Source organism: Hesperophylax consimilis, chromosome 10, assembly GCF_061612785.1.
Source record: "Hesperophylax consimilis isolate HC1 chromosome 10, BYU_Hcon_1.0, whole genome shotgun sequence".
NCBI classification, from domain to species: Eukaryota; Metazoa; Arthropoda; class Insecta; order Trichoptera; family Limnephilidae; genus Hesperophylax; species Hesperophylax consimilis.
In genome coordinates this window covers 25,026,869-25,047,551 of record NC_142845.1, presented here as the reverse complement: position 1 = coordinate 25,047,551, position 20,683 = coordinate 25,026,869, and the positions used below count along the sequence as shown (strand labels likewise).

General features: G+C 34.0%; 1 protein-coding gene across 11 annotated transcripts in view; it reads right to left on the bottom strand.

Moving 5' to 3' along the window:
• Positions 1-886: 886 nt before the first annotated feature.
• shep (RNA binding motif single stranded interacting protein alan shepard) overlaps positions 887-20,683 on the bottom strand; it is a 215,707-nt gene continuing 195,910 nt past the window's right edge. For 5 of the 11 annotated variants that reach the window (XM_089636742.1, XM_089636743.1, XM_089636754.1 and 2 more), the window contains 8 exons: positions 18,401-18,459; positions 15,434-15,558; positions 9,365-9,559; positions 8,413-8,556; positions 7,455-7,628; positions 7,088-7,204; positions 6,195-6,328; positions 887-4,828 (listed from right to left, as the gene is read on the bottom strand). In XM_089636742.1, coding sequence (XP_089492868.1) covers positions 4,690-4,828; positions 6,195-6,328; positions 7,088-7,204; positions 7,455-7,628; positions 8,413-8,556; positions 9,365-9,559; positions 15,434-15,558; positions 18,401-18,459 — 1,087 coding nt within the window. In that variant the 3' untranslated portion in view covers positions 887-4,689. Of the gene's footprint in view, positions 4,829-6,175; positions 6,329-7,087; positions 7,205-7,454; positions 7,629-8,412; positions 8,557-9,364; positions 9,560-15,433; positions 15,559-18,400; positions 18,460-20,683 lie in introns of all 11 variants that reach the window. The other 6 variants (XM_089636744.1, XM_089636746.1, XM_089636747.1 and 3 more) reach the window with 6 other exon arrangements.

Sequence of the window (20,683 nt, the reverse complement as noted above, 5' to 3'; positions counted from 1 at the left end):
TCTGACAGAAGGTTGGAGTATTTCCGCTTTGCAATAAAATCCATATAAATTAAATATTTCTGAATGTTTTCGAAAACTAAAAACTGTTTTTGAAAGGTGATGTGAAATACACTTTCAAATTAAAATATTAGAAATAAACACATCATTTTTGCAATTTTAAAATTTTTAATGCAATCATAAAAAAAAAATTAAAATGGCTCACTTTACGTTTTTTTGTCACTAAAATTACTGATAACTGAAAAAAAAAGTTAAAATATATGCATTTGATTGGACAAATTATTACAAACATTTTCTTCACCTTTTTGTCGTTTTATATAAAAAATAATTGATAAAAAATTCACAAAGTAAAATTTTTTCAAATTACGGTCGGAACCTTTGGTTTCATAATTTTTTAAGGGTAAGGCTCTCGATTAGCAAGCTAAAGTTCGTGGGTACAGATCCTGCATGAGCAATTAAATTCTGTAGTAAGTGTGCTTTTTCACAATTTATTAATTGAAATAATATATAGTATACTTGCGGCACGTTCCAGAGTGGAAGATACTTTGAGTATCGACCTGGTGTTAGACCAGGCTTGCTTTAGCCGTGTTTGGTGACCAGATCTGAATAGCCAGGTACTCCCCCACCTTCCTCTTCCCCTCTCCGCTACCTTCAGCCTCACAATTGGGTATGCCTTAGTCTCACTGGCTCCAGACGGTTCGGAGCAGTTGGGACTCAGCAGTTGTTATAAGACCATATGAGTTGGTCCCAAAAGCTAACAAATTAGCCGGAAGGTCTAAGTACCCAAGCTCTTTTCTTTTCCAAGAAAAGTAAGTAAAAATACTAAATGGTGTATGTTAGTTTCATGGTTACAGTAAGTTGTATAAATAAAACACAAGATTTTGTTCTGTTCATTTTATTTGAATCAATTAATTGCTTTATTACAAATGTTGCCGAGGAACATAATTTTTTTTTTTTTAGAATTTTTATGAATCATAAACAGCCCCTTATTCAGCATAACTATTCAAAACGCGGATCACACAAAAAATGCCCGGAGCACGTAGCAAATACTGTATAACAAAATAGATACACTTTATTCTTCTTTATTAGCACAAGTGGCGACACATTGGTTTACCGGGAAGCACTTGGCCCCCATTAGAACCATAGTTATGCTAAATAAAGCCTCCACACGTCACGCAACATTCTTCTATAAAATACTCTTCTTCCGCTACGTCAAAATTTGTTTTTTTTTTTTCAATTTTATTATTTTAAAGTTCACGGCCTGTCTCGAACTTTCTGTTCTAATTCCTAACTACACTACCTAGCCTAACTTAACCTAACCTAACCGAACTTACCTAGACATATAGACTAGGCTGCCTGGTGTACAACACACTAAACTCACAGTTGGACATTTACATGTTTATTTTATGTATTAATTTTGACACAGAAATGATGAATAGGAGGTAAATACAAAAGAAAATAAAACCAAGAATCAAAGAACCTGTTGTAAAAGTTGTATGTTTGGAGCGCATGAAGCCCGACTATTCTAACTCAACTAATCTACAAACAGTTTGGCTAACCTAACAACATGCTAACACTAACTACTTTGAAATAACCTAAGTTTTTCTTCATATTAAGTTCTAGAGTAAATTTCCAAATAATCCAGGAATTATCCCATTGGCACATTCCCGGAACACAACATCTACTGTTTGAATCCACCTAACCTAGCCTTAGTTCTCGAGTCTTATGTCTACTTATGGCTAAGTTACGACTAAGCTTTCTTTTTGGCTTCATTCTTGAGTGGGCACTTGGCCCACTCCTCTCGTGGAATTCTTTTCACCGTTCTCATCCTAGCTTAGGGCTAAATAAACCTATCCATCTGAAAACCCTCACATCGCGATCACTATCACCCGCCCGTCAGCTGCAAATAACATTCCAACAAATATCTCTTACAGAGAATGAATCTAGCTTTTTTTGCAACAATATTATGATCTCGCTTCAAACATTCAACCTTCAGCACCGCTGTACATCTTATCCTAGAGCTAATCATTAAAGTCTGTAATAGTTATCACGTTGTAAATCGAAAAACACCAACGTGAAAAATAAATTAATAAATTATATCAGTATTTTGTTCAAATACTTCAGTTTATATTAAATATTCTTTACAATTTTAATTTCACACGTAAGATTCTTGTGACATTGCACTCGGCCCGGTGTCGGGGCACACAACAATATTATCCGTTTCCTCATCTCGCTGTTTCTCGTCTGTTTCTTGATGGGGAGAAACCAAGTATGTGTCGTTGAGATATTTAATGTTTGTTGAAAGGCACAAGTCTAAATCAATAATAAATAGCTTACAGTGCGCCATGCAAGTGTAATCTCTATTAACGTACGACCGTTGGCGTGTCAGAAGGCTGCACACTCTGTAATACCTGACTGACCTGTATATGGGACAACATCTACTTAAGATAAAGGTATTTCACACTGACTTAGTCGAATAGTTGGTGTTATTGGAAAACAAAACCTTTGCTCGTGGCAAACAGTCAATACGCTACAATGTGACAACATCTAACTATCCTACCAGTAGAAGTAGAGTCCAACTGTGATCAGTGAACAGTGAACAGTGATCAATGATCAGTGATCAGTGAACAGTGATCAGTTATCAACTGTGGCAGAACTGATCGCTGCCGCCCCTCCACAAGCACGCTCTCCTTCACAAATAGTTATACAACACAACAAACAAACGTAACGTAATATTATGTGAAAAGCAAAACAGGATATTAAATCGGCGCTAAATCAACATGATACTTTTAATCTGTTGAAAAAATATTTTCTGTACACTATTGTAAATATTTTGTAATTTGTATACTTCACATTTGTAAAAATAAAACATCTTTCAACGTCAGCCAAAAATGGCCCGCGTCATATTCTAAAATTGAATGCCTCAAAAAGGGAATGGGATTTGACATCTAAAAGGAAGACAATCTATCGGACAACAGAACAGGGAAGACGCTCCTGACTTTCTAGCGTCAAGTAGTGTATATATGTAAGTGCACTAACTGCACACTCTACACTGCGCACTGTTCAGGAAGTTATCTACAAGTCTTCGGTTTAACAAACCGAGGCCTCCTTAGGAATGAGGCTAAACGTCCCCTTCAACGACAACGGAATTTGTGAATTTTTAAGTTTTACAGAAAAAACAGTCTTTGACTCCAAAAATAACCCATCAATTTTGGTTCTACAATCAGCAAGTGTCTGCTTAGACTCTTATGAAACAGTTATTCTCCGTTCCGACCAAAGTGTACACTACAGATACAAAACAAGTAAATGCCAGTCTTAAACAAGGCATATGGTACAATACATACATATACCAATTCTACAAAAGTTGTGTTACTTTACACCAAGTGACTAACAGAAAATGTAAACCTTAGTATGCCTCTTGCGAGTCCATTTGATCCATTCAATAGAACGATTCTCTAAATTGTGAGCTTTGATTCAACTAAATTACTTTTACATCCAATATTTTGTAACAAAAATATAACATTTCAAATTCATGACAACTTTACACATGAGACCTACGGAATTACAAAGAATATATCATTAAAAGATGGTACCTATATTCTGTTGTAGATTCTACTTTTTCATACAAATGCTAAACATAAGTTTTTAATTAACTAAATTGTGATACAAAAGTTTACTTTTTTGATGTTGATAAAACGTACCAACGAGGTTTGTATAATGATCAAAATATGTGATTTTATAAAGGACTTGACATTCAAAACATATTATATTGTTACATAGTCCTGTTATAAGAGTTTAATTCAGTATCAATTTCAATCAGTCACAAAGAAAATAAGTCTGTTTAAAAAAAAAAAATCAATAAGATCTATTTGTAAAAAACAATAGTTCTATAATAATATAGTTACATGACCCTGCCGTTTGGTTTAAATGTTAAGTGCTCAAGGATTTACTATGGAAAAAATAAGTTAGCATTAGAAGAGTGCATAGAAAGCAGATGCTTGGTCACATTATTTTACTTTTACCATTATTTGGCCAAACAGAGCAAACATTATTATCATTTTGAGCCAAAGTGTGACAAAGATTATTTAATACAGTTGTACCCTTCAAGATAAAAAAATACTAAGATCTTGTGGAGGTAGAATTAAAAATTAGTGGTAGTTTGTTAAGACCCAAAGCTTGTCTTTTTGAAATGTTTGATAAGGTGTCAGCATGTGAACTATCAGTACATCCGCAATTCTACCAGTCTTAAGATTTTGAGGAGTTTAGCCAAAGAAGTGATAAATAGGCTTAAGAAAACATTGAAGTGTACTATGAAGGTTTGCAGGCTATATGTAGAAATGCACACCCCTGGTACATTTCTCGTGTAAAGTAGCACCATAGTTTACTGGTTTCTGCCGAACCCACTTTTAGTCCGTCGAATTTGAGACTGAGCAATTTGAACATTCAAAAATACATACATAAATATATCATCGTCATTGTGAACTGTAAAACAATCACAATGAGTTTATTTTACAATTTGTTGTTGCTTGTATTTAAATTTAAACATAACTGTACTTAAATAGAACAACTTATGTAATGTAAAAAGAACGGTGTCTATGACGTGGAAGTGATGTGTGAAGTGTCACGTGCCAGTGAAGAAGTGTTTTTATAAATTTTATTTTCAAATTTAAGCGTTTAAATTAGGAATAAAAATTAGCGCCATGAAGTTAGCAAGAGATATTTCCCTTCCATTAGCCCGTTGTTAGAAATAGTCTGAGTACATTCGTACTTCTGGTAGACGAGCCTTCCTTCTTCGTCCGGGAAATGAGTGTCTGTGTTTGGTGCCGGCAGTCTGGAACCATAAACAAGACAGTAGAGTTTATATTATATTAAATGATACTTCTTGCGCAATCTTTAGCTTACTGCCCAAAATCTTTGTATAATATGTGAAATGAAAATTTAACTCACAATTAACATTAACCATGATGCTGTCTAGTGAGTTACAGCATATAATCAGTTTATTTTCCTTACAAGATTCTATGCAAATCACCATTTACTTGCTCATGTAGATTGGGCTCAACACTTAAGGGCATTTCTCTAATTCAATGTCACAGAAAAATTGTGTGGAAGAAACAAATAAACATGCACGCTTCCTGAATAAATGCATACTTAACAGAATAAAACAAAAAGAGAAAACTTTATGAATGTTCATTTCCAAAGTTTTATTCTTTATTGTTTTTAATAGAATGTGAAGGCTTTGAAACATATATGAAAAATTATAGATAAACTAGGTTTGTCTAAAGTGCAAAATATATATTTTTTAAAACAAAGCTTTAAAGTATATTCTACAACATAAAGGTGCTCATCAAAAGCATTAATAAAGGTAAAACCAAATAAATTCCAAAGGTTTTCACGGTCGTTATCTGCCTTTCAAGCTCAAAGTATTCGTGTTATTGTGCCGTCAACATCTCTGTCATTATCCAATCTTTTAAAAAGTTTTACACTGTTTGAAGGGGGGTTGCACCTTTTATAAGACTTATTACTCCAGTATATAATATTATAGCTATAAATATAATATTCTAGGCCAAGAGAAAAAATTCTGATTGTTTTATAAAGTGTAGAACGTTATTTTGAATGAACATAAGTTCGATGAAGTGATTAATTTGTAAAAATGTATTACTGGCATTTATGAAAAAAAAACCTTAAATCAATAGAAAATTGAGATTGTTAGTTTGTTATTCTTTGATCTTATTATCATCTATTTAGTGGAAAACCTGAATTCTACCAAAAACACTCATAGTTACTGCTCTGGTATTATAAAATTTGGAGAGCGTTTACCATTTAGAATTTATAAATTAACACAAAGATTTTTAGCTTGAAAAGTAATCATGAGCTTTGAAATATCCATTTATGTGTAAAAAAAAAAAACCATTGTGTTTATTCCACATTCATTAAAAATTAAAAGAGTGTTAAACATTATTTAAAAATTTTTTTTTTTTTTAAATAATGTTCTATTAGGTTTGGTTAATATGTCTGCATTAAGTAAGGTTGGGTTGAAATTTATACTGAATTAGCGAGATAACAAAGTCTTTTGCACAACCCCAACACATCCAAAGGCTACAAGACAACCGGCATAACAACCAAGGAGAGATGAAATGCGGAGAACGGTTACGAGAAAACCAGCAGAATGCGGACTCACCCTCGATAGGTTCCCTTACTTGGGTTGGTAGGGCTGGTAGGGCTCCTCGGGGGAGGCAGCTGACGAGTGGTCAGGCTCCAGCCCCAGGGGCTGGTGCATGAGCGGGGGCACCGTGCTGCCCATGTAGCTATAGCCAGTATGCGAAGTAATGTACTGGGAATTAAAAAAAAATTATTACAAAAAGATCATCATCATAATGAACAGTCGCACATGGTAGACTACCAACTGTCTGCCTACAGTGTATTCTAAGATACATTGTTTGCCAAACTGACAACTCAAACCTCTAGGGAAACTCATGGTCAAGTGGAAGGCACGAGAAGAGATGAAAATCACCAATTTGTTAGAGGATCAGTGTTGGCAGCTCTCCACGCAGTGCAGGACCCCAAGGAGTGTAAAAGTTTATTCTCCGTTTAAAATTTTCTGTTCACAGATCCTCAGCAATCAGGAAACGTCTAAAGAAGAAGAGAAAGATCCCCATCACAATCTTCTTTCCCTTATCCCATTCGGATTGGGGACCTAACACTTGACATGGCGCCTCCATCCATTGTTGGCCCAGCTTCTCCTTGCCAAGCTTCTGGAGTTCCTTTCTTTATCTTAGTCTAAGGAGGCCAACAGGAAGACTTCCCTCTGGAATTACCGCCAGTATTTTAGGCGGACGTCTGACATTCTGAGCTAAACACATCTAGAATCATCGAACTTCTATCTCAATACTCCTACAGAGTTCTAATTACGGCAGTTTGATCTTGGCTTGAACACTAAAATGTACTTTCTCGTTCACCACCCACAATACAAAATTTCATTTGAAACATTCTTATTTTTCACTTCAAACTATGTAGGTGATTTTGAACACTTTGATATGCTAAAAGTGTTAATAAACAGTAATACATATAATGTTAATTTTGAATAGTCTACCTGTGGCTGAAGCTGCAGATGTGGCACCAATTGAGTCTGGTACTGGGGCTCCGGCATGACCATGCCTACTCCAACTCCTCGATCTCCTGCACGGCCCACCTGCACTCCGTACTGCTCCTGGAATTCATGAATTAACATTAAGTTCTTTACCGATACTTTGAAATTTTAATTTTGAAACGTTATATGTATTCGAATACATGTGTGTTTTTATATACCTATGTAATACAGATGTCACCTGTTACAGGTAAAAACATGCTTTTTGTGAAAAGAAAACGCCATCTGTTGGACGTAAAAGCAACACGAGCTATTGTTTCTCTATCTGCAGACAGAATAAGCCAGCTAGTTACAATAAATAAAGTGTAGTTACCGGGTCCATGGGGTGGCCCTGCAGGTGGTACTGCATGGGCAGGGGCGGGCCGGGCATCCAGTGGTGCGGGGCCCCCATGGGGTAACTGCCCATGTACACCCCTCCGCGGTACACGGCACTCAGATCTCCCGATGGCGTGCAGCCATACATAGCTGCGGCACCTCCTGCCACTCCCTGAAAATTAAAAATAGTAATTTTGGTGATGTGTCTGTGTGTAACTCCGGTTCAATGAACCCCAGGACTGAGATTTGCTTTTTTTTTCAAAATTGGAAGTGGTTGTGGCAACGATTCCGAAAAGCGATAAAATAGATGCTAAAATGAATTAATAATTCTGTATTTGAGTATATTACGTATGTTCGGATGCAGACAAATAATTTGTCTTAACGTTGCAAAGCATAACTTGCAAAAGAGTGTATTTTAATAAAAAATGAAATTAATGCCATCTATGAATGCATAGATTATAACGATTGTTATGTATATAATTATTTTTCTTATGATTTAATTTATCACCTTTGTAAGCCTTTTGGACGTATAAATATAAAAATAATTTCTTCGCAGAGTTATTTAAACACAGTGAAACTTTCTAATAAGGTTTTTCAAGGGATCAGAATATATTATGTGGACCACAAATTAGGTAATTTTTTATTTCAGTTTTCAATGGGTATTGATTGAAAATAATGTTTTAACTAGCAGTGTCGTTCAAAATCATTGAATGTTGTAAGTTTTCTAAAATATTCAGTTAGGTAAGGTTGCATCATTTCAATGAATTGCAATTTGGAAAATCACACAAATGCTTTTAGAGATCGATTCTAGTTTTGGTTTTGAAATTTAAAAGATGTCACTTAAAAAATAGCGTTAGGATACTTAAAGAACAGAGCTAGTAGATAGTATCATTTAAAAGATTTGATACAGGTCAGTGCCAGGTTAGGTTAGACGGAATCATGTCTAAGAAACTCACACATAGAAGCTGGTGCGCAGGGTCAGTGGGCTCGCGCCACACCCTCTCCGGAGTCTTATATTGAGACTTCTTCTTGTTACCGCCATCAGCAAACTTCACCAGCAGTGGCTCCTTGGCTCCTGGCAGTGGATTGCCATTGAACAACTGAAAATATTGAGTAAGGAATAAATACCCAATCAGTAATTTATCAAATCTTCTTGAATATTCCATGCATATTCGTAAATTAGTATAGTCTAACCATAATATTCCTGGCAATGTTATTACAAGACATGGTATTATCTGATAAAATGAACACAAAATGCGGCAAGTAACAAACACACGTAATTTCCAGTAAATTCTTAATTCAAACGTTCATTCTTGTTTGGCAATGACAGACATTCAAAGAATATGTGTTCATAAATGCTATAGATATAGGACAGGACAGCGTTTATATACCTACTTAAATGTTATTGGGGCGAATACTACATAAGGCAAGATATGCTTACTCGCTTACACTAAGACGAACTATACGGAACGCTGTATGAGACAACCTACTACTAGTAGGTTGTCCTTCTTGTACATGTCGCCGTAGATGTTAAGGGAGCCAAGTCACAAAATTGATGAAAATGATTTAAGTATAAAAAAGCATTTTCAAACCATCAAAGATGCCGTGGTCAATGGATTTGAGCTACAAAACACCCCATTTATGACTATTTTGTAAATTGCCAAGAGACCTAGCACACATACATTAAAAAGGAAGCTGTGCATATTAATTATTTCTTGTAGTTTATAAAGTATTTGATAATTTTATAATATTTGCATAACTGTTTTTATTTTATTATTTTCAGTTATTCATTGGTTGCATTACCAGTGAAGTTTCCACAAAAAATCATATTATGTATGGAAAAACTTAAATTATTAAAGTAGACATATGAATTATGAAGGGGAAATAATAAATAAATAATGAAGGTACCTGAATAATTTGTTCGCACTTCTCCTTGCTCTCCATGCGTGCAAATCCGACTCCCTTGCTCATGCCGAAGGGGTCCCTTAGGATGCGCGTGCTAACCACGGGCCCAAAGCGTGCCAGCATGGCATCAACGTCATTCTCCTTGAAGTGCTGCGGCAGATTGGCCATGTACAAGTTTGTCGGGTCCTGCTCCTGCTGCTACAGATCAAGCGTAAAGGTCACGCCAAGGATATTCAACAGACAGTTTAGTCGGCGGCACGGGAAGCGCGCAAAGAGCAAGGTTATCTAATTATAAAAGTTATGCTAAATCAACTTGAAGGACGGAGAATCTAATTTGACAATGTCATAAATCGGTCGTAAACGCCAACTCTCCCTGTTGATTCTCGGCACGTCAATGTTTGGTCAAAACTTAATAACCAATATCCTTGACGGCTGATACATTTAAAGCACGGGGGATGTTTAAAGAGTGAATGATGTGAGAGCAATGGCAACACACAATCATGATTTTTACTTTGACTTGATGGGCAACATTTTTAGTGGCTGTCATTGGCCGAAATAGTTGCACGGTTGAAGAGTTTTGTGAGATTTAATTCAACAAACCTAACATTATGAAGTTTGGAAAATATATTATAAATGTGAAACATTCATAGCATGAATTTTAATGTATTTTTGAAATTATATTATTTGTAGCAGAATGTATGGTATCAATCTTATAAATATAAAATTTTCGGATCCATCCAAACTCATCATCAGTTGAGGACTTTGCAATGAGAGGAATCGTTTATTGTTATCGTCCTTCAAGAAGATTTGATTCAACCGATGTGTCAATTTCTCTGATGATATAAATTTCAGTTGGTCTAGAGATAACTGGTTCTTTCTTCTAAAAAAAATAACATTTCGTCTGAAATGAATAACAAAGCAAATCCTTGCTTTTTCTAGCTCACACATTGAAAATCCTTAATTTCTCTTAGAAACATTATTAAACAAATTTAGTTTTAAACTTAATTTAAAATTTAAGAAATTTTTCATAGTGGATAATAAATGAGAGGTTCATTATTAAGCATTCGGTTTTGAATATTGCTTAATTCCAACATCAGTATAATCCAAATACTGCAATACATAATATATAAAGTATTTAATCAATACAAAGCTTGGTAATAATTTAATATTTACAATAATAATGTATGGTACGATAAAGGTCTACATGAAATTACACCAATATGTATTGAAATTCAAGGTATCTATTATTTAATTTGGATCTTCCATCAATTTGCTAAAGAGGGTTTTACGTAAACTAATGATAATTTAGTAAGACTAGAGTTAGTTAGTAGATTTTCTAAAATCTTTAATACTAGTGGTTAGTTCTTTGTTTCTACATTGAAAAATAGATTTCTGGTGCTAATATGTAAGTGACTCCAAAACCTTAATTTGATAGTTAACTATTCTAGGTAATAAATCACTAAAATCAGTGGATTAACGAACTTTCGTCTAAATATCTCAGATTACCCACACAATGTGTTCCAAGCATAGTATTACAGGTATATTAAAATAGTAATTAGAAATTTCAGAATCATTTTCAATTATATAACAATATTCTCAAAAGCTTTAAGCATCGCCCACAAAGCAAAAAAATGACAAGCTTCATCGTTTTCAAGCAAAGGCGATAGAAAGGCAATAATTATTAATCATATTCTTTGTTCATAACAAATTACAGCTTGTTCATAGTTCTTTGTGTATGCCAAGCGCTTATGTTACTTTCTTCTGTGGCAATACTCGGTTTGTTAAGTAATCATGATACGCCTCATTTCTACAAGCATGCTTGCGCTTGTGATGATGCCTCGGCATATCACAGACAATGTACAACAGTCAACACCACAATAACACCATCTGCATCTGACAGGGAGAAGACAGTACTGAAGGTAAGAGGTAAGCAGGTCATTACACGTTGAGAATAGATTACACAGATAAAGGAAGGTTCAGATAGGGAAGCGAGAAGATCACAGATAAAGCAACAGTCAATATTCAGCTTTGCAGCAAAGAAAGAGGGGAAGACTAGGGACCAAAAAAGGTCAAACAGAAACAGTTTCCGTTTGTTGCGCTGTGACAATAAGATCATGTAGCTATCGTCTAATCTTTGGATAAGTGCTTCTATATTCGTTATCAATTTGTTTCTGTAGATCAGTTGTTTTAAACAATGCAGCTACAATTACATGTAACAATGTTGAATTTAATTTAAGGTTTGTTTTCTATAACAGAAAAAAACATTGTTTGAAAGCATTGTTTATCTCGCTTTATATTATGAGACAAGAACATACTTTGTGATGAAATTCCAAAAGTGCTGTAAGTTAATGTGATATTTGTGTGATGTCAAGTCTGTGCGCTCAATGTCTTTACAATCAAAATATAATCAAATACAAGAAAAACAGTTGAAATTTGAAGCCAATTTGAAAGTGTCTTACTGCTTTGTAATCCCAACTCTGCACGGCATGCTAAAGTTCTTAACAATATTATCTTTCTCAAGAAATTCTCCAACTACCAAAGTCCAACTTGAAACACTATTAATTACCAGGGGGTTAGTAGGTACTTAAAGAAATATATGAAAATGTAGAGTGGTGGTCAGTTTATGAGTGTTATCAAAATATATCAAGATGTCTCATGGCCAGTGACAAGTGTTTATGGAATGAAGTGGTGTGTGTTTGTTTCATTTTGATGATTCATTCGGAATTTTTCACTTTATATGCGGATAGTAGGACATAGAGTAGGTACTTTATGTATAAGGCTAATAGGTTATCGAACAATGCAATTATCATAGTTTAGAGCATGCAATGTTTACCAACATTGATATGATGTATATTCCCTCAAAAACGGCTTCTCTGGAATCTCTAGTCCTTGGGGTAAAGTTTAATTGTAAAGCCTACAATATTAGTTACTAATCACAAAATCTGTGTAGAAGTTACTTCAATAAATTAAGTATTCTTTTGAATCAAAGCATCGCCATCAAATTTGACAATTTTTCGTTTTATTGTTAGTACCTACCTAGAACATAAGGATTTATCGTTAACTGTAATGCGCAAAATTCACACATGGATCTGCTCGGGCGGATCTGTCCGTTATTCTGATATTTGAGCAGCGAGCATCTCATATTACAATGATGGAAATTACCCTAGATGTAGGGAAAAAACTTATTAGAGAAAACGGGAAAAGCTACATCTAGGGAAATTTTGGTTTTGTGGTCAAAATTCCCAAGCCAATCTTGGGAAATTTTAAAATATTCTGGGAAATTCTGGAATATTTAAAATTCACCTAATACAAGCTCATTCTGAAATCTAGGGAAAAATAATTTGGGCATACCATTGCTGAATGACATCATGCTCATCAACTGTGAATGAGGTAATGCTCGGCGAGCCGATCCGTCGCGTACATTCACACACGGATCGTCTCGTGACTGACAGACGGACAGCGGACTGATGTACAGAGCCGATCTATTCGTCGCAGCAATACACAGGCAGATCCGTGTGTGAATTCTATGCATAAATATCTCCAGTAAAAGGATGATTTATGAATGCAAGATACAATTCGAATCATTAAGGAACTCCAGTGAAAAATATTATTGCTAAAAAAATATATATGCACATAGGTTAACAAAGACCGATTTTAAATATATAAGTTTGATTATGTATAATATATTGAATTGATAAATCGTTATTTAAAAATGAATAAAACACTCTCCCGTCAAAATGCCCTGCTTGGTTGGCATTACTGTATCGGCTATTTCTAGCTTCACGTCGTGAGTCTTCGTGGGTTTTAAAATCTGGTACTGTATGAAAGTTGTTATGTTTTGTTATTAGAAATTAGTGAATCTAATAGAAATGCTGTGACTGACTGTATACCAAATGGATTATTGTTTTTGAATGCAGACGAAAGACTATTTCAGATTTTAATATATATACGATTAGAAACATATGCAATAAAATAAAATTTAAAAAATTGTGGCTTACGGATTATTTTTTTCTTGCAAACTATAGAAATACCACTTTGTATGAAACTAAAAAACATTTTCATAACTCAGACATGTTATAAAGCTTATTGTAACTACAGTTGTTTCATATAAAAAAAATTATTAAAAAATCACAAACTTTGACAAATCTTTCGCAAATAGATAAAATTTTACGGTCAAAGACTTTTTGGAATATATTACAATTATTTGGAAGGTTTGTATGGTAAGCTTTTAGAAGAAAGTAAACTCTTTATAACACCACTTAAATCATATTTATCAGCGTAATTCAAAAGGTAATGAAACAAAAAATAAAAATGCTGGTATAAGCTAACATTGATTTTTTAAAAATGCACTGGAGTTCCTTATTATCGAGTGATTATTTTCCCAATATTTTTTTATGCATTAAAAATTGGAGAAAAATTATATTTTTCTTTGATTAGCAACACACATAATAATGAATATCCCAGGTTGGTGTTCACACAACATGCTTTGTTAGAATTTACAGGTCAATGAAGGTTTTATGAAATGGATAGTGTTAAACTCTGACAGATCCATGAAATGAATATTACAAAAATACGTCTGATATCCCGCGTGTAAAAGCGTTAGTCCATGAATCATACAATGATTAAATTTATCAATTTACAAATTGTATAAATTTCTAGTATACTACAATAATTGTATTGAAGATTACATATTATATATTATTACATTCTTATTAAAATATTGAATTTACTATTCCAAAAAATATAAATATTTTTTAATTTTTCATCTTGTAAATCTGTTCCACGTTATTTGATAACCAATAACATTTTTTTGTTAAAACTGGGCGTTTAAGTTAGAGAATAATAAGCAGTATTTATATGCTATAGTAATCTTTTTTTTATTTAATCTGTTACAAGAATGTGGCAGATTGCCCTCCAGGCTACAAAGTCATTGCATCTTTTAACAAAATAACTAACTGACCAACCATCAGGCCATTGTCTGCATGGGTAGGCAGAGAAAATAGACCATTACGCAACTCTGTCTCAGCTCACACTCCTTGCTTGATTCACTTTCGTATATTGTCTCATTTGCAGGTACGGTAAATCGTTTTAAAGATACCCTTGCTTGTGTAGTGGTGTACTGGATGGATCAAAAGATTTCGACTATTTATAAGAAATTTTAAAAATATTTGTTGCAAAAATAAAAGTACAAAAAGATTTATATGTACCTACCATCTTTATGTATGTACTTGAATTCTGATAACAGGTGAAAATAATTATTTTGAATCCAATATTATATTTTTAATAAATATAATAATTGATAAATGTCACTACAGACCCAGTATCTTTGGGCATTAGCGGGGTAAGAGGGAAATCAGGCGGGTGTTCTAAACTAGTTTGAATTATTTTTTTTTAAACTTTCGATTCTATCAGTGCCCACAAATTATTCAAACACGTCCTCTTTAAAATGATTTGCCTGCACTCTTCTGTTATTCTGACCCGATTTACACGATTTCTTATACCATTAACTTCCGCCTCATATATTCTCCTCACACGCTTTTCTTCGTTCATCCGCTCTATATGCCCAAACCATATAAGCATCCCTTTATTAATCTTGACCCTTACGCTTACATCAGCTTTGCATTCTTTACGGAGGTCCGAATTTTTAACATGGCCAAAAACATTTCTTTTACAAAACCTTTTATACTTTGGCTACATAATCTTATTCAGGTCTCAGTAGTAGTCTCATTGCTGTAATCATTTTTTGTTAACAATATAACCCCGAAATTCGGGAATGGACACTACAGTACTGCACTAATTACAACCTTGCTGGCCTTTTTAACTCAATCTATCCCATCACACAGAACATTTTGACACAATGTTTTTTTAGTGAAACCGCATGAATACATGCGACATCCGTTTACGGGGATAGCCGCCGATGGATCACATATGCGACAGATAAAATTAATAATCTAATCACCCAATAAATGTTGATACGCAACAGAAGCAGAACCGTGTGTGTGGGTTGAGTGGTGAGGTTGTGTGTGCGTGAGTTAGTGTGTTTAGTAAATATTACTTGCATGCACAACGTACACTGTTGGGTCTACGCAGCAACCAGATACCCACTTTAGCCATCTGAGCTTGGGTCCCCTTGCCCTGGAGCCCCTTGACGGCTGCCTCGGCTGATGCTACCGTCTCAAAGTCAACAAATCCATAACCTGCGGAGAAACAGATCGCATAAGATGTACACCCGCTAAAAATACACCTTACTTGCTATGTAGTAACGTGCTATAAAAGATACTTACGCACCTGAAAGAGGAATGAGTAGGTACACTAATTTACTGTAACATTTTATGCAGAGTCGAGAGGAGGTGTTAACCTTTACAATGCTAAAAATACATTTGCAATACAATGCTAAAAATGGCATCTATCCCATCATGCAGCACATTTTGACACTTCTTTATTGAAACTTCATGTCACATATGTGACATCCGCGTACAGGGGATATTTGCCGTTAGATCTCATATACGCAAATAAGGTTAAGGCCTCGTTCCCACTTCCATTTAAAAATCGGATGCCCTAGTGGCTGTAGAGGTAATATGGAGCTGTTTACATATTTCTGACACAATCAAATGTCATCTCAGACATTTTTTGTCTGATGGACGCCAGCGCAGTGCACTCAAAATTGTGTCGGAACTTGCTCGCTCACACGTCTGTATGAAGCTATTCACACTCGTAGCCTTGTCAGTTCAACATGGCCCGCACTCCAGCTGCATCGCCGGGAAGCGGGTACGCTGTATGGTTGTGTTTGTAAACTGCGTATACTTTTGGACTTAAGTTTTGTTAATTACTTAAATTTATAAGTAATAACAAAGATGGAAATAAATCCAGAAAATTTAATTCCACTAGCAGAAGTATTGTGCTTCGGGATAAATCGTCAGAACTTTATTAACTAATCGGCTTTGTGAGAAATTGCTGTCTATTCGTGCCCGATTGTAAGAAATTGGAATAAAAATAAAGACAATATTATCTACTGGAATGAGCACATCAAATGTTTTGACGAATCGACATCCGATTTTTTGTCGTTCTGACAATTTATCGTAAAGTGGGAGTATGGCGTCTGACATCGGATTTTTTATTGGAAGTGAGAACGGGGCCTAAGAGGAATTTGAAAATTTAAAGTAACATTTGACATATAGCCATGGCGACGTTTTCCCGACACACCGTCATAAAATGGTGACAAAACGGGTTAATTTGTAATATAATCCACTTGTTTTTTATAAGTGATAAATGTTTTAAAGTTTCTGTACATAGATCGGTTTTTTACTAAAAGATCTATTAAATATGTGTATTTCACATACCATTAATGTAATCACAAGTACTTTTACTGCTTTTAGAAGTCAATTTATAACAATTATTACATATTCGTAATGATATAGTCTCTATTTTAATGCCTTCATTTCAGCATTCAGCAAATTTCAGATTAAAATATAATGCCCTGTCCTTGTCTTGACTCTGATTTGGCTATGATGCAAGGGCTATTGCAAATTAGCAATAGCCATGCATCGTTTGAGTTTGGTGCCTGATACAGTTTTGTGATTAGAGACAGACAATGACAGTAACTCGCTCATCTTTTAACATCTAAAGGAATCTATAACTCTAATAAAATTTCTTAGATATTTCCACAAGGAGAAAAATACCAAGCAATGACAATACATATATGTGTACAGATTTATAAATCGTTATTTATTCTCTAGAGATAATTTTTCAGAAGCACAATGTGTTGTCTGACTGTTAATAGTGGGCATATTTTAATTGTCCTTTGTTTAAGCCTTAATATGCTTATTGGATTTCCTTATCGGAATGTCCACATGGAATGCAATGATGATAGATGAATCACGGAGGTTTATATGAATCATGACATCAGCACAATGCACACGTTAAAGTATTCCGAATATGTGGTTAGCAAGGATAGAGATAATGACTTATTGATAACATAGTAACCCAAAAGACGACCATTAATAGCCATTCTGTCGTGCTGTCACTGAGATAAAATTATCTTAGCAAGAGATAAGATTTAGACAGGATGAAATTATGATTAATTAACCACTATCAAGTTAGTATGATTAATAATTATGGGTCATTAACTTGCAAACTAGATTACATGTCATTAATAATATTGATCTCAGCCTTAAAATAGTGCTTTCAGTTTATAATGACCATTTTATATAACAGTAATTTCACTTTTACTTAAAGAAATGGGCTGCAGGCAGACCTATCACATTATTTATGACCCACTTTAGCATTGCCAACATAAGCTGTGTGTGAGTTTTAAGTTCCCTTTTCCAGATGGTTAGTGACTTCACTGTCACATTATTAGTGTGACAAAAATTTTGCTAGTAAAAAAGTTACTGATGCGACAGCAAACTGATGTGAACATAAATTTATATTGGTGATAATTATTAATATACGGTAGATACTCAGTATTATAAGAAGGATTTAATAACATATTGATACAAAGATTACATTATATAGATTTTTTGAATAGTGGAAAATAAATAAATAAAATGTTAAAAAAAAAACAATAAAATCATATAAATTGAATTCAATCTAGCAAAATAAAACAAACAAAAATCTTTCCACCCCCCTAAAGCGATTTTATGGTTTTTATAATCCCAACAAAAAAAATATATAAAAATGCCCAGTTGTTTCTACAATAGAAGAATTTTTTATACACATTTCGAGAAACCATGGATATTTTCATTTGATAAAAACATATCTCTATTTTTACCGAAATTGTTTTTCCACAATTGCCTTATTAATTTATTGGCTTAAATGTCAACAAACATAACTGCTTACAAAAGAAAACATTTCAAGGTACAAATTGTGAAATTATTATTGTTTGTTGACATAATGTGACAACGTGATCAGAAAATGATTTTATTTAGCTTTTATGTGTTTGGAATAATAATGTTTACAATTGAAATTAAATATCTCATTGGTTTTACGTATTATAGAAACAGACTGAGTTATTTTCGCACTTTTCAAAAATATTTTTACCTTTACATTTATTTGTATTCTTGTCCAGGATGGCTTTGGTCGAGATGATAGTGCCGTATCTGAAAAACATACAAGTTTATTAAAATATATTGAATTCAAAGAATCACCCTTGGCAATAGATGTTACTACAGTATACTCTCGAGAGGAACTGTATCCAATCTCTATAAAACACAGAATAGCGCTTGTTTTGCATTGAATAAAGAAGAACACTAGAAATGCCATCCATATAGATTTTAATGGAAATCAATGTCGCCACTGACTTAGTTACATCGCCATCCGATTTGAATTTCATAATGGTGGTGAAACACAGTTCTGCATATGAAATATAAGTAGAGAATCCTAGACTTTTGGATCACGAAACACGTCCATGTTGATCCATCTTTAATCTATAATTTTGGACATCTTAAAGTGAAAAATCTGAAGGCAAATCTTTGGAGTCATATGAGAGAATAGAGTCTCGAGAACAAAACATGTGTACATCCATAACGACTTGTCGAATCCGACTGAAGCGACCAATTCGGACTCGGGACAGATTCGGATTCAGGACCGATTAGGACGCAGGACCTATTCGGACTCAGGACCGATTCGGACTCAGGACTGATTCTGACTCAGGATCGATTTGTGGAGCGGAGTGAGGTATAGGGCCGGGCGGAGGAGTTACACCTGTATCTGACACTAAACTTGTCACTTTTATTTCATTTTCAAAGTTACGAGCCGCCACTGGTAAGTTCAATTGTGCATGACAACAATACTGTGATGGCGTGTTATGTTTCACATAACCTTTTAATGGCAGGTAATCTGTGAAGCTCGAAGCAAATGGTGCTGGTGTAGTTGGATATCATTTGTTTGATATGACTGTTGTGTGATACAGTTTAAAAGATAAGGTTTTAAGGATTTAAAGGCATTTTTTTACATGGTTGATAAATATGGTGGTTGGAGTGTCAAGGAGTTATTAAATGAGTCCTTGAATTACAAAATCCGCTCTGGAATTTTTCTGAAATCTGTAGATGTCACAAACTGTTTGGAACACTTGAATATTAAAAAGAATACATATTTGTTTTTTTATTATTTATTATTATTTTTTAATGATAAACTAATGTTTATAAGACAAGGTTTTCTTATGCATAGCACAAAGGATAACAAATTATTATAAGCAGTAATTAGTCGCCTGAAATATATATACAAATTGAAAATATCTCCCAAGTAAAAATAAATGCCGCCGACAGGTATTCAACTCGCACCTTATGATGTACGGTCAGGTGTTATGGACCACTGAGCTATGTCGGCTTATTCCCAACACGCCAAATAATTCAATATGTACTAGTACTTCAATCAACAATTACTGCTTATTATATTTTTTTCACGTGTAAACAACCAACTTTATTTTTGTAGGAAAGGCTTTGTTAGTGCTAAATTTCCCACTAGATAATAAATCCCATTTATTTTGATCCCCTTTGAGATTACATGCACATTGTGTGTACCTGTAATAATTGAATTATTTGTATAGAGCCGTTTTCATGAAAAAATAATCTCAAGGGTGTTAATTAATATTAGGTGGATAGTGCATTTGCTCCATTACATTATGATCTCATTACTATGGCAACACCAAGTTACTCACTTTGTCTTTGAAATTTGTTGTTTGTTGTCAGAAATTCACATGTTTGACAATTTCTTGTAAACAAATATCAACGTCCAAACATAACTCCTATTGTTTTCTTTTTTTTTTAAATAATTTTTTTATCTGTGAATTTGATTTTGTTTTATTTGTATTTAAAATATAATCAATTTTTATTTTGATACATAAATTACAGAAATACAAAAAATTGCCCTTTCATACAATTATCTTCCTAGAAGCGTTAAATAATAAAATTGTCTTAGAATATGATATAGAATCATCTCCTTTCGGAAAGTACCACTTATTTCAAAACACCGTTTGGTTAAAGTAAAAAATATTAACTTGGACCAATGTGCTTTTTAAAACTTACACTCATTTTCCTATGAGCCATCTCGATGTTGTTATTTTAAACATTTCAAACAATCACAATGCCCTCTTTTTTTTCATTATTTTGCCAACCTGTACAAGTGCATATAAGCAAGCTGAATATATATAATACAAATATAATAATACAGTCAATTCCACTTAATTGGTACACCGGTTATTTGGGACAAAACCCAAGGAAAAGAAACCAAATAAAGAAAGTAGTACTATGTAATTTACTTCGGTTATCTGGTAAACCATTCCGTTTACTTGCGACAAATTCCTATCTGAAGTCGATGCAAAAC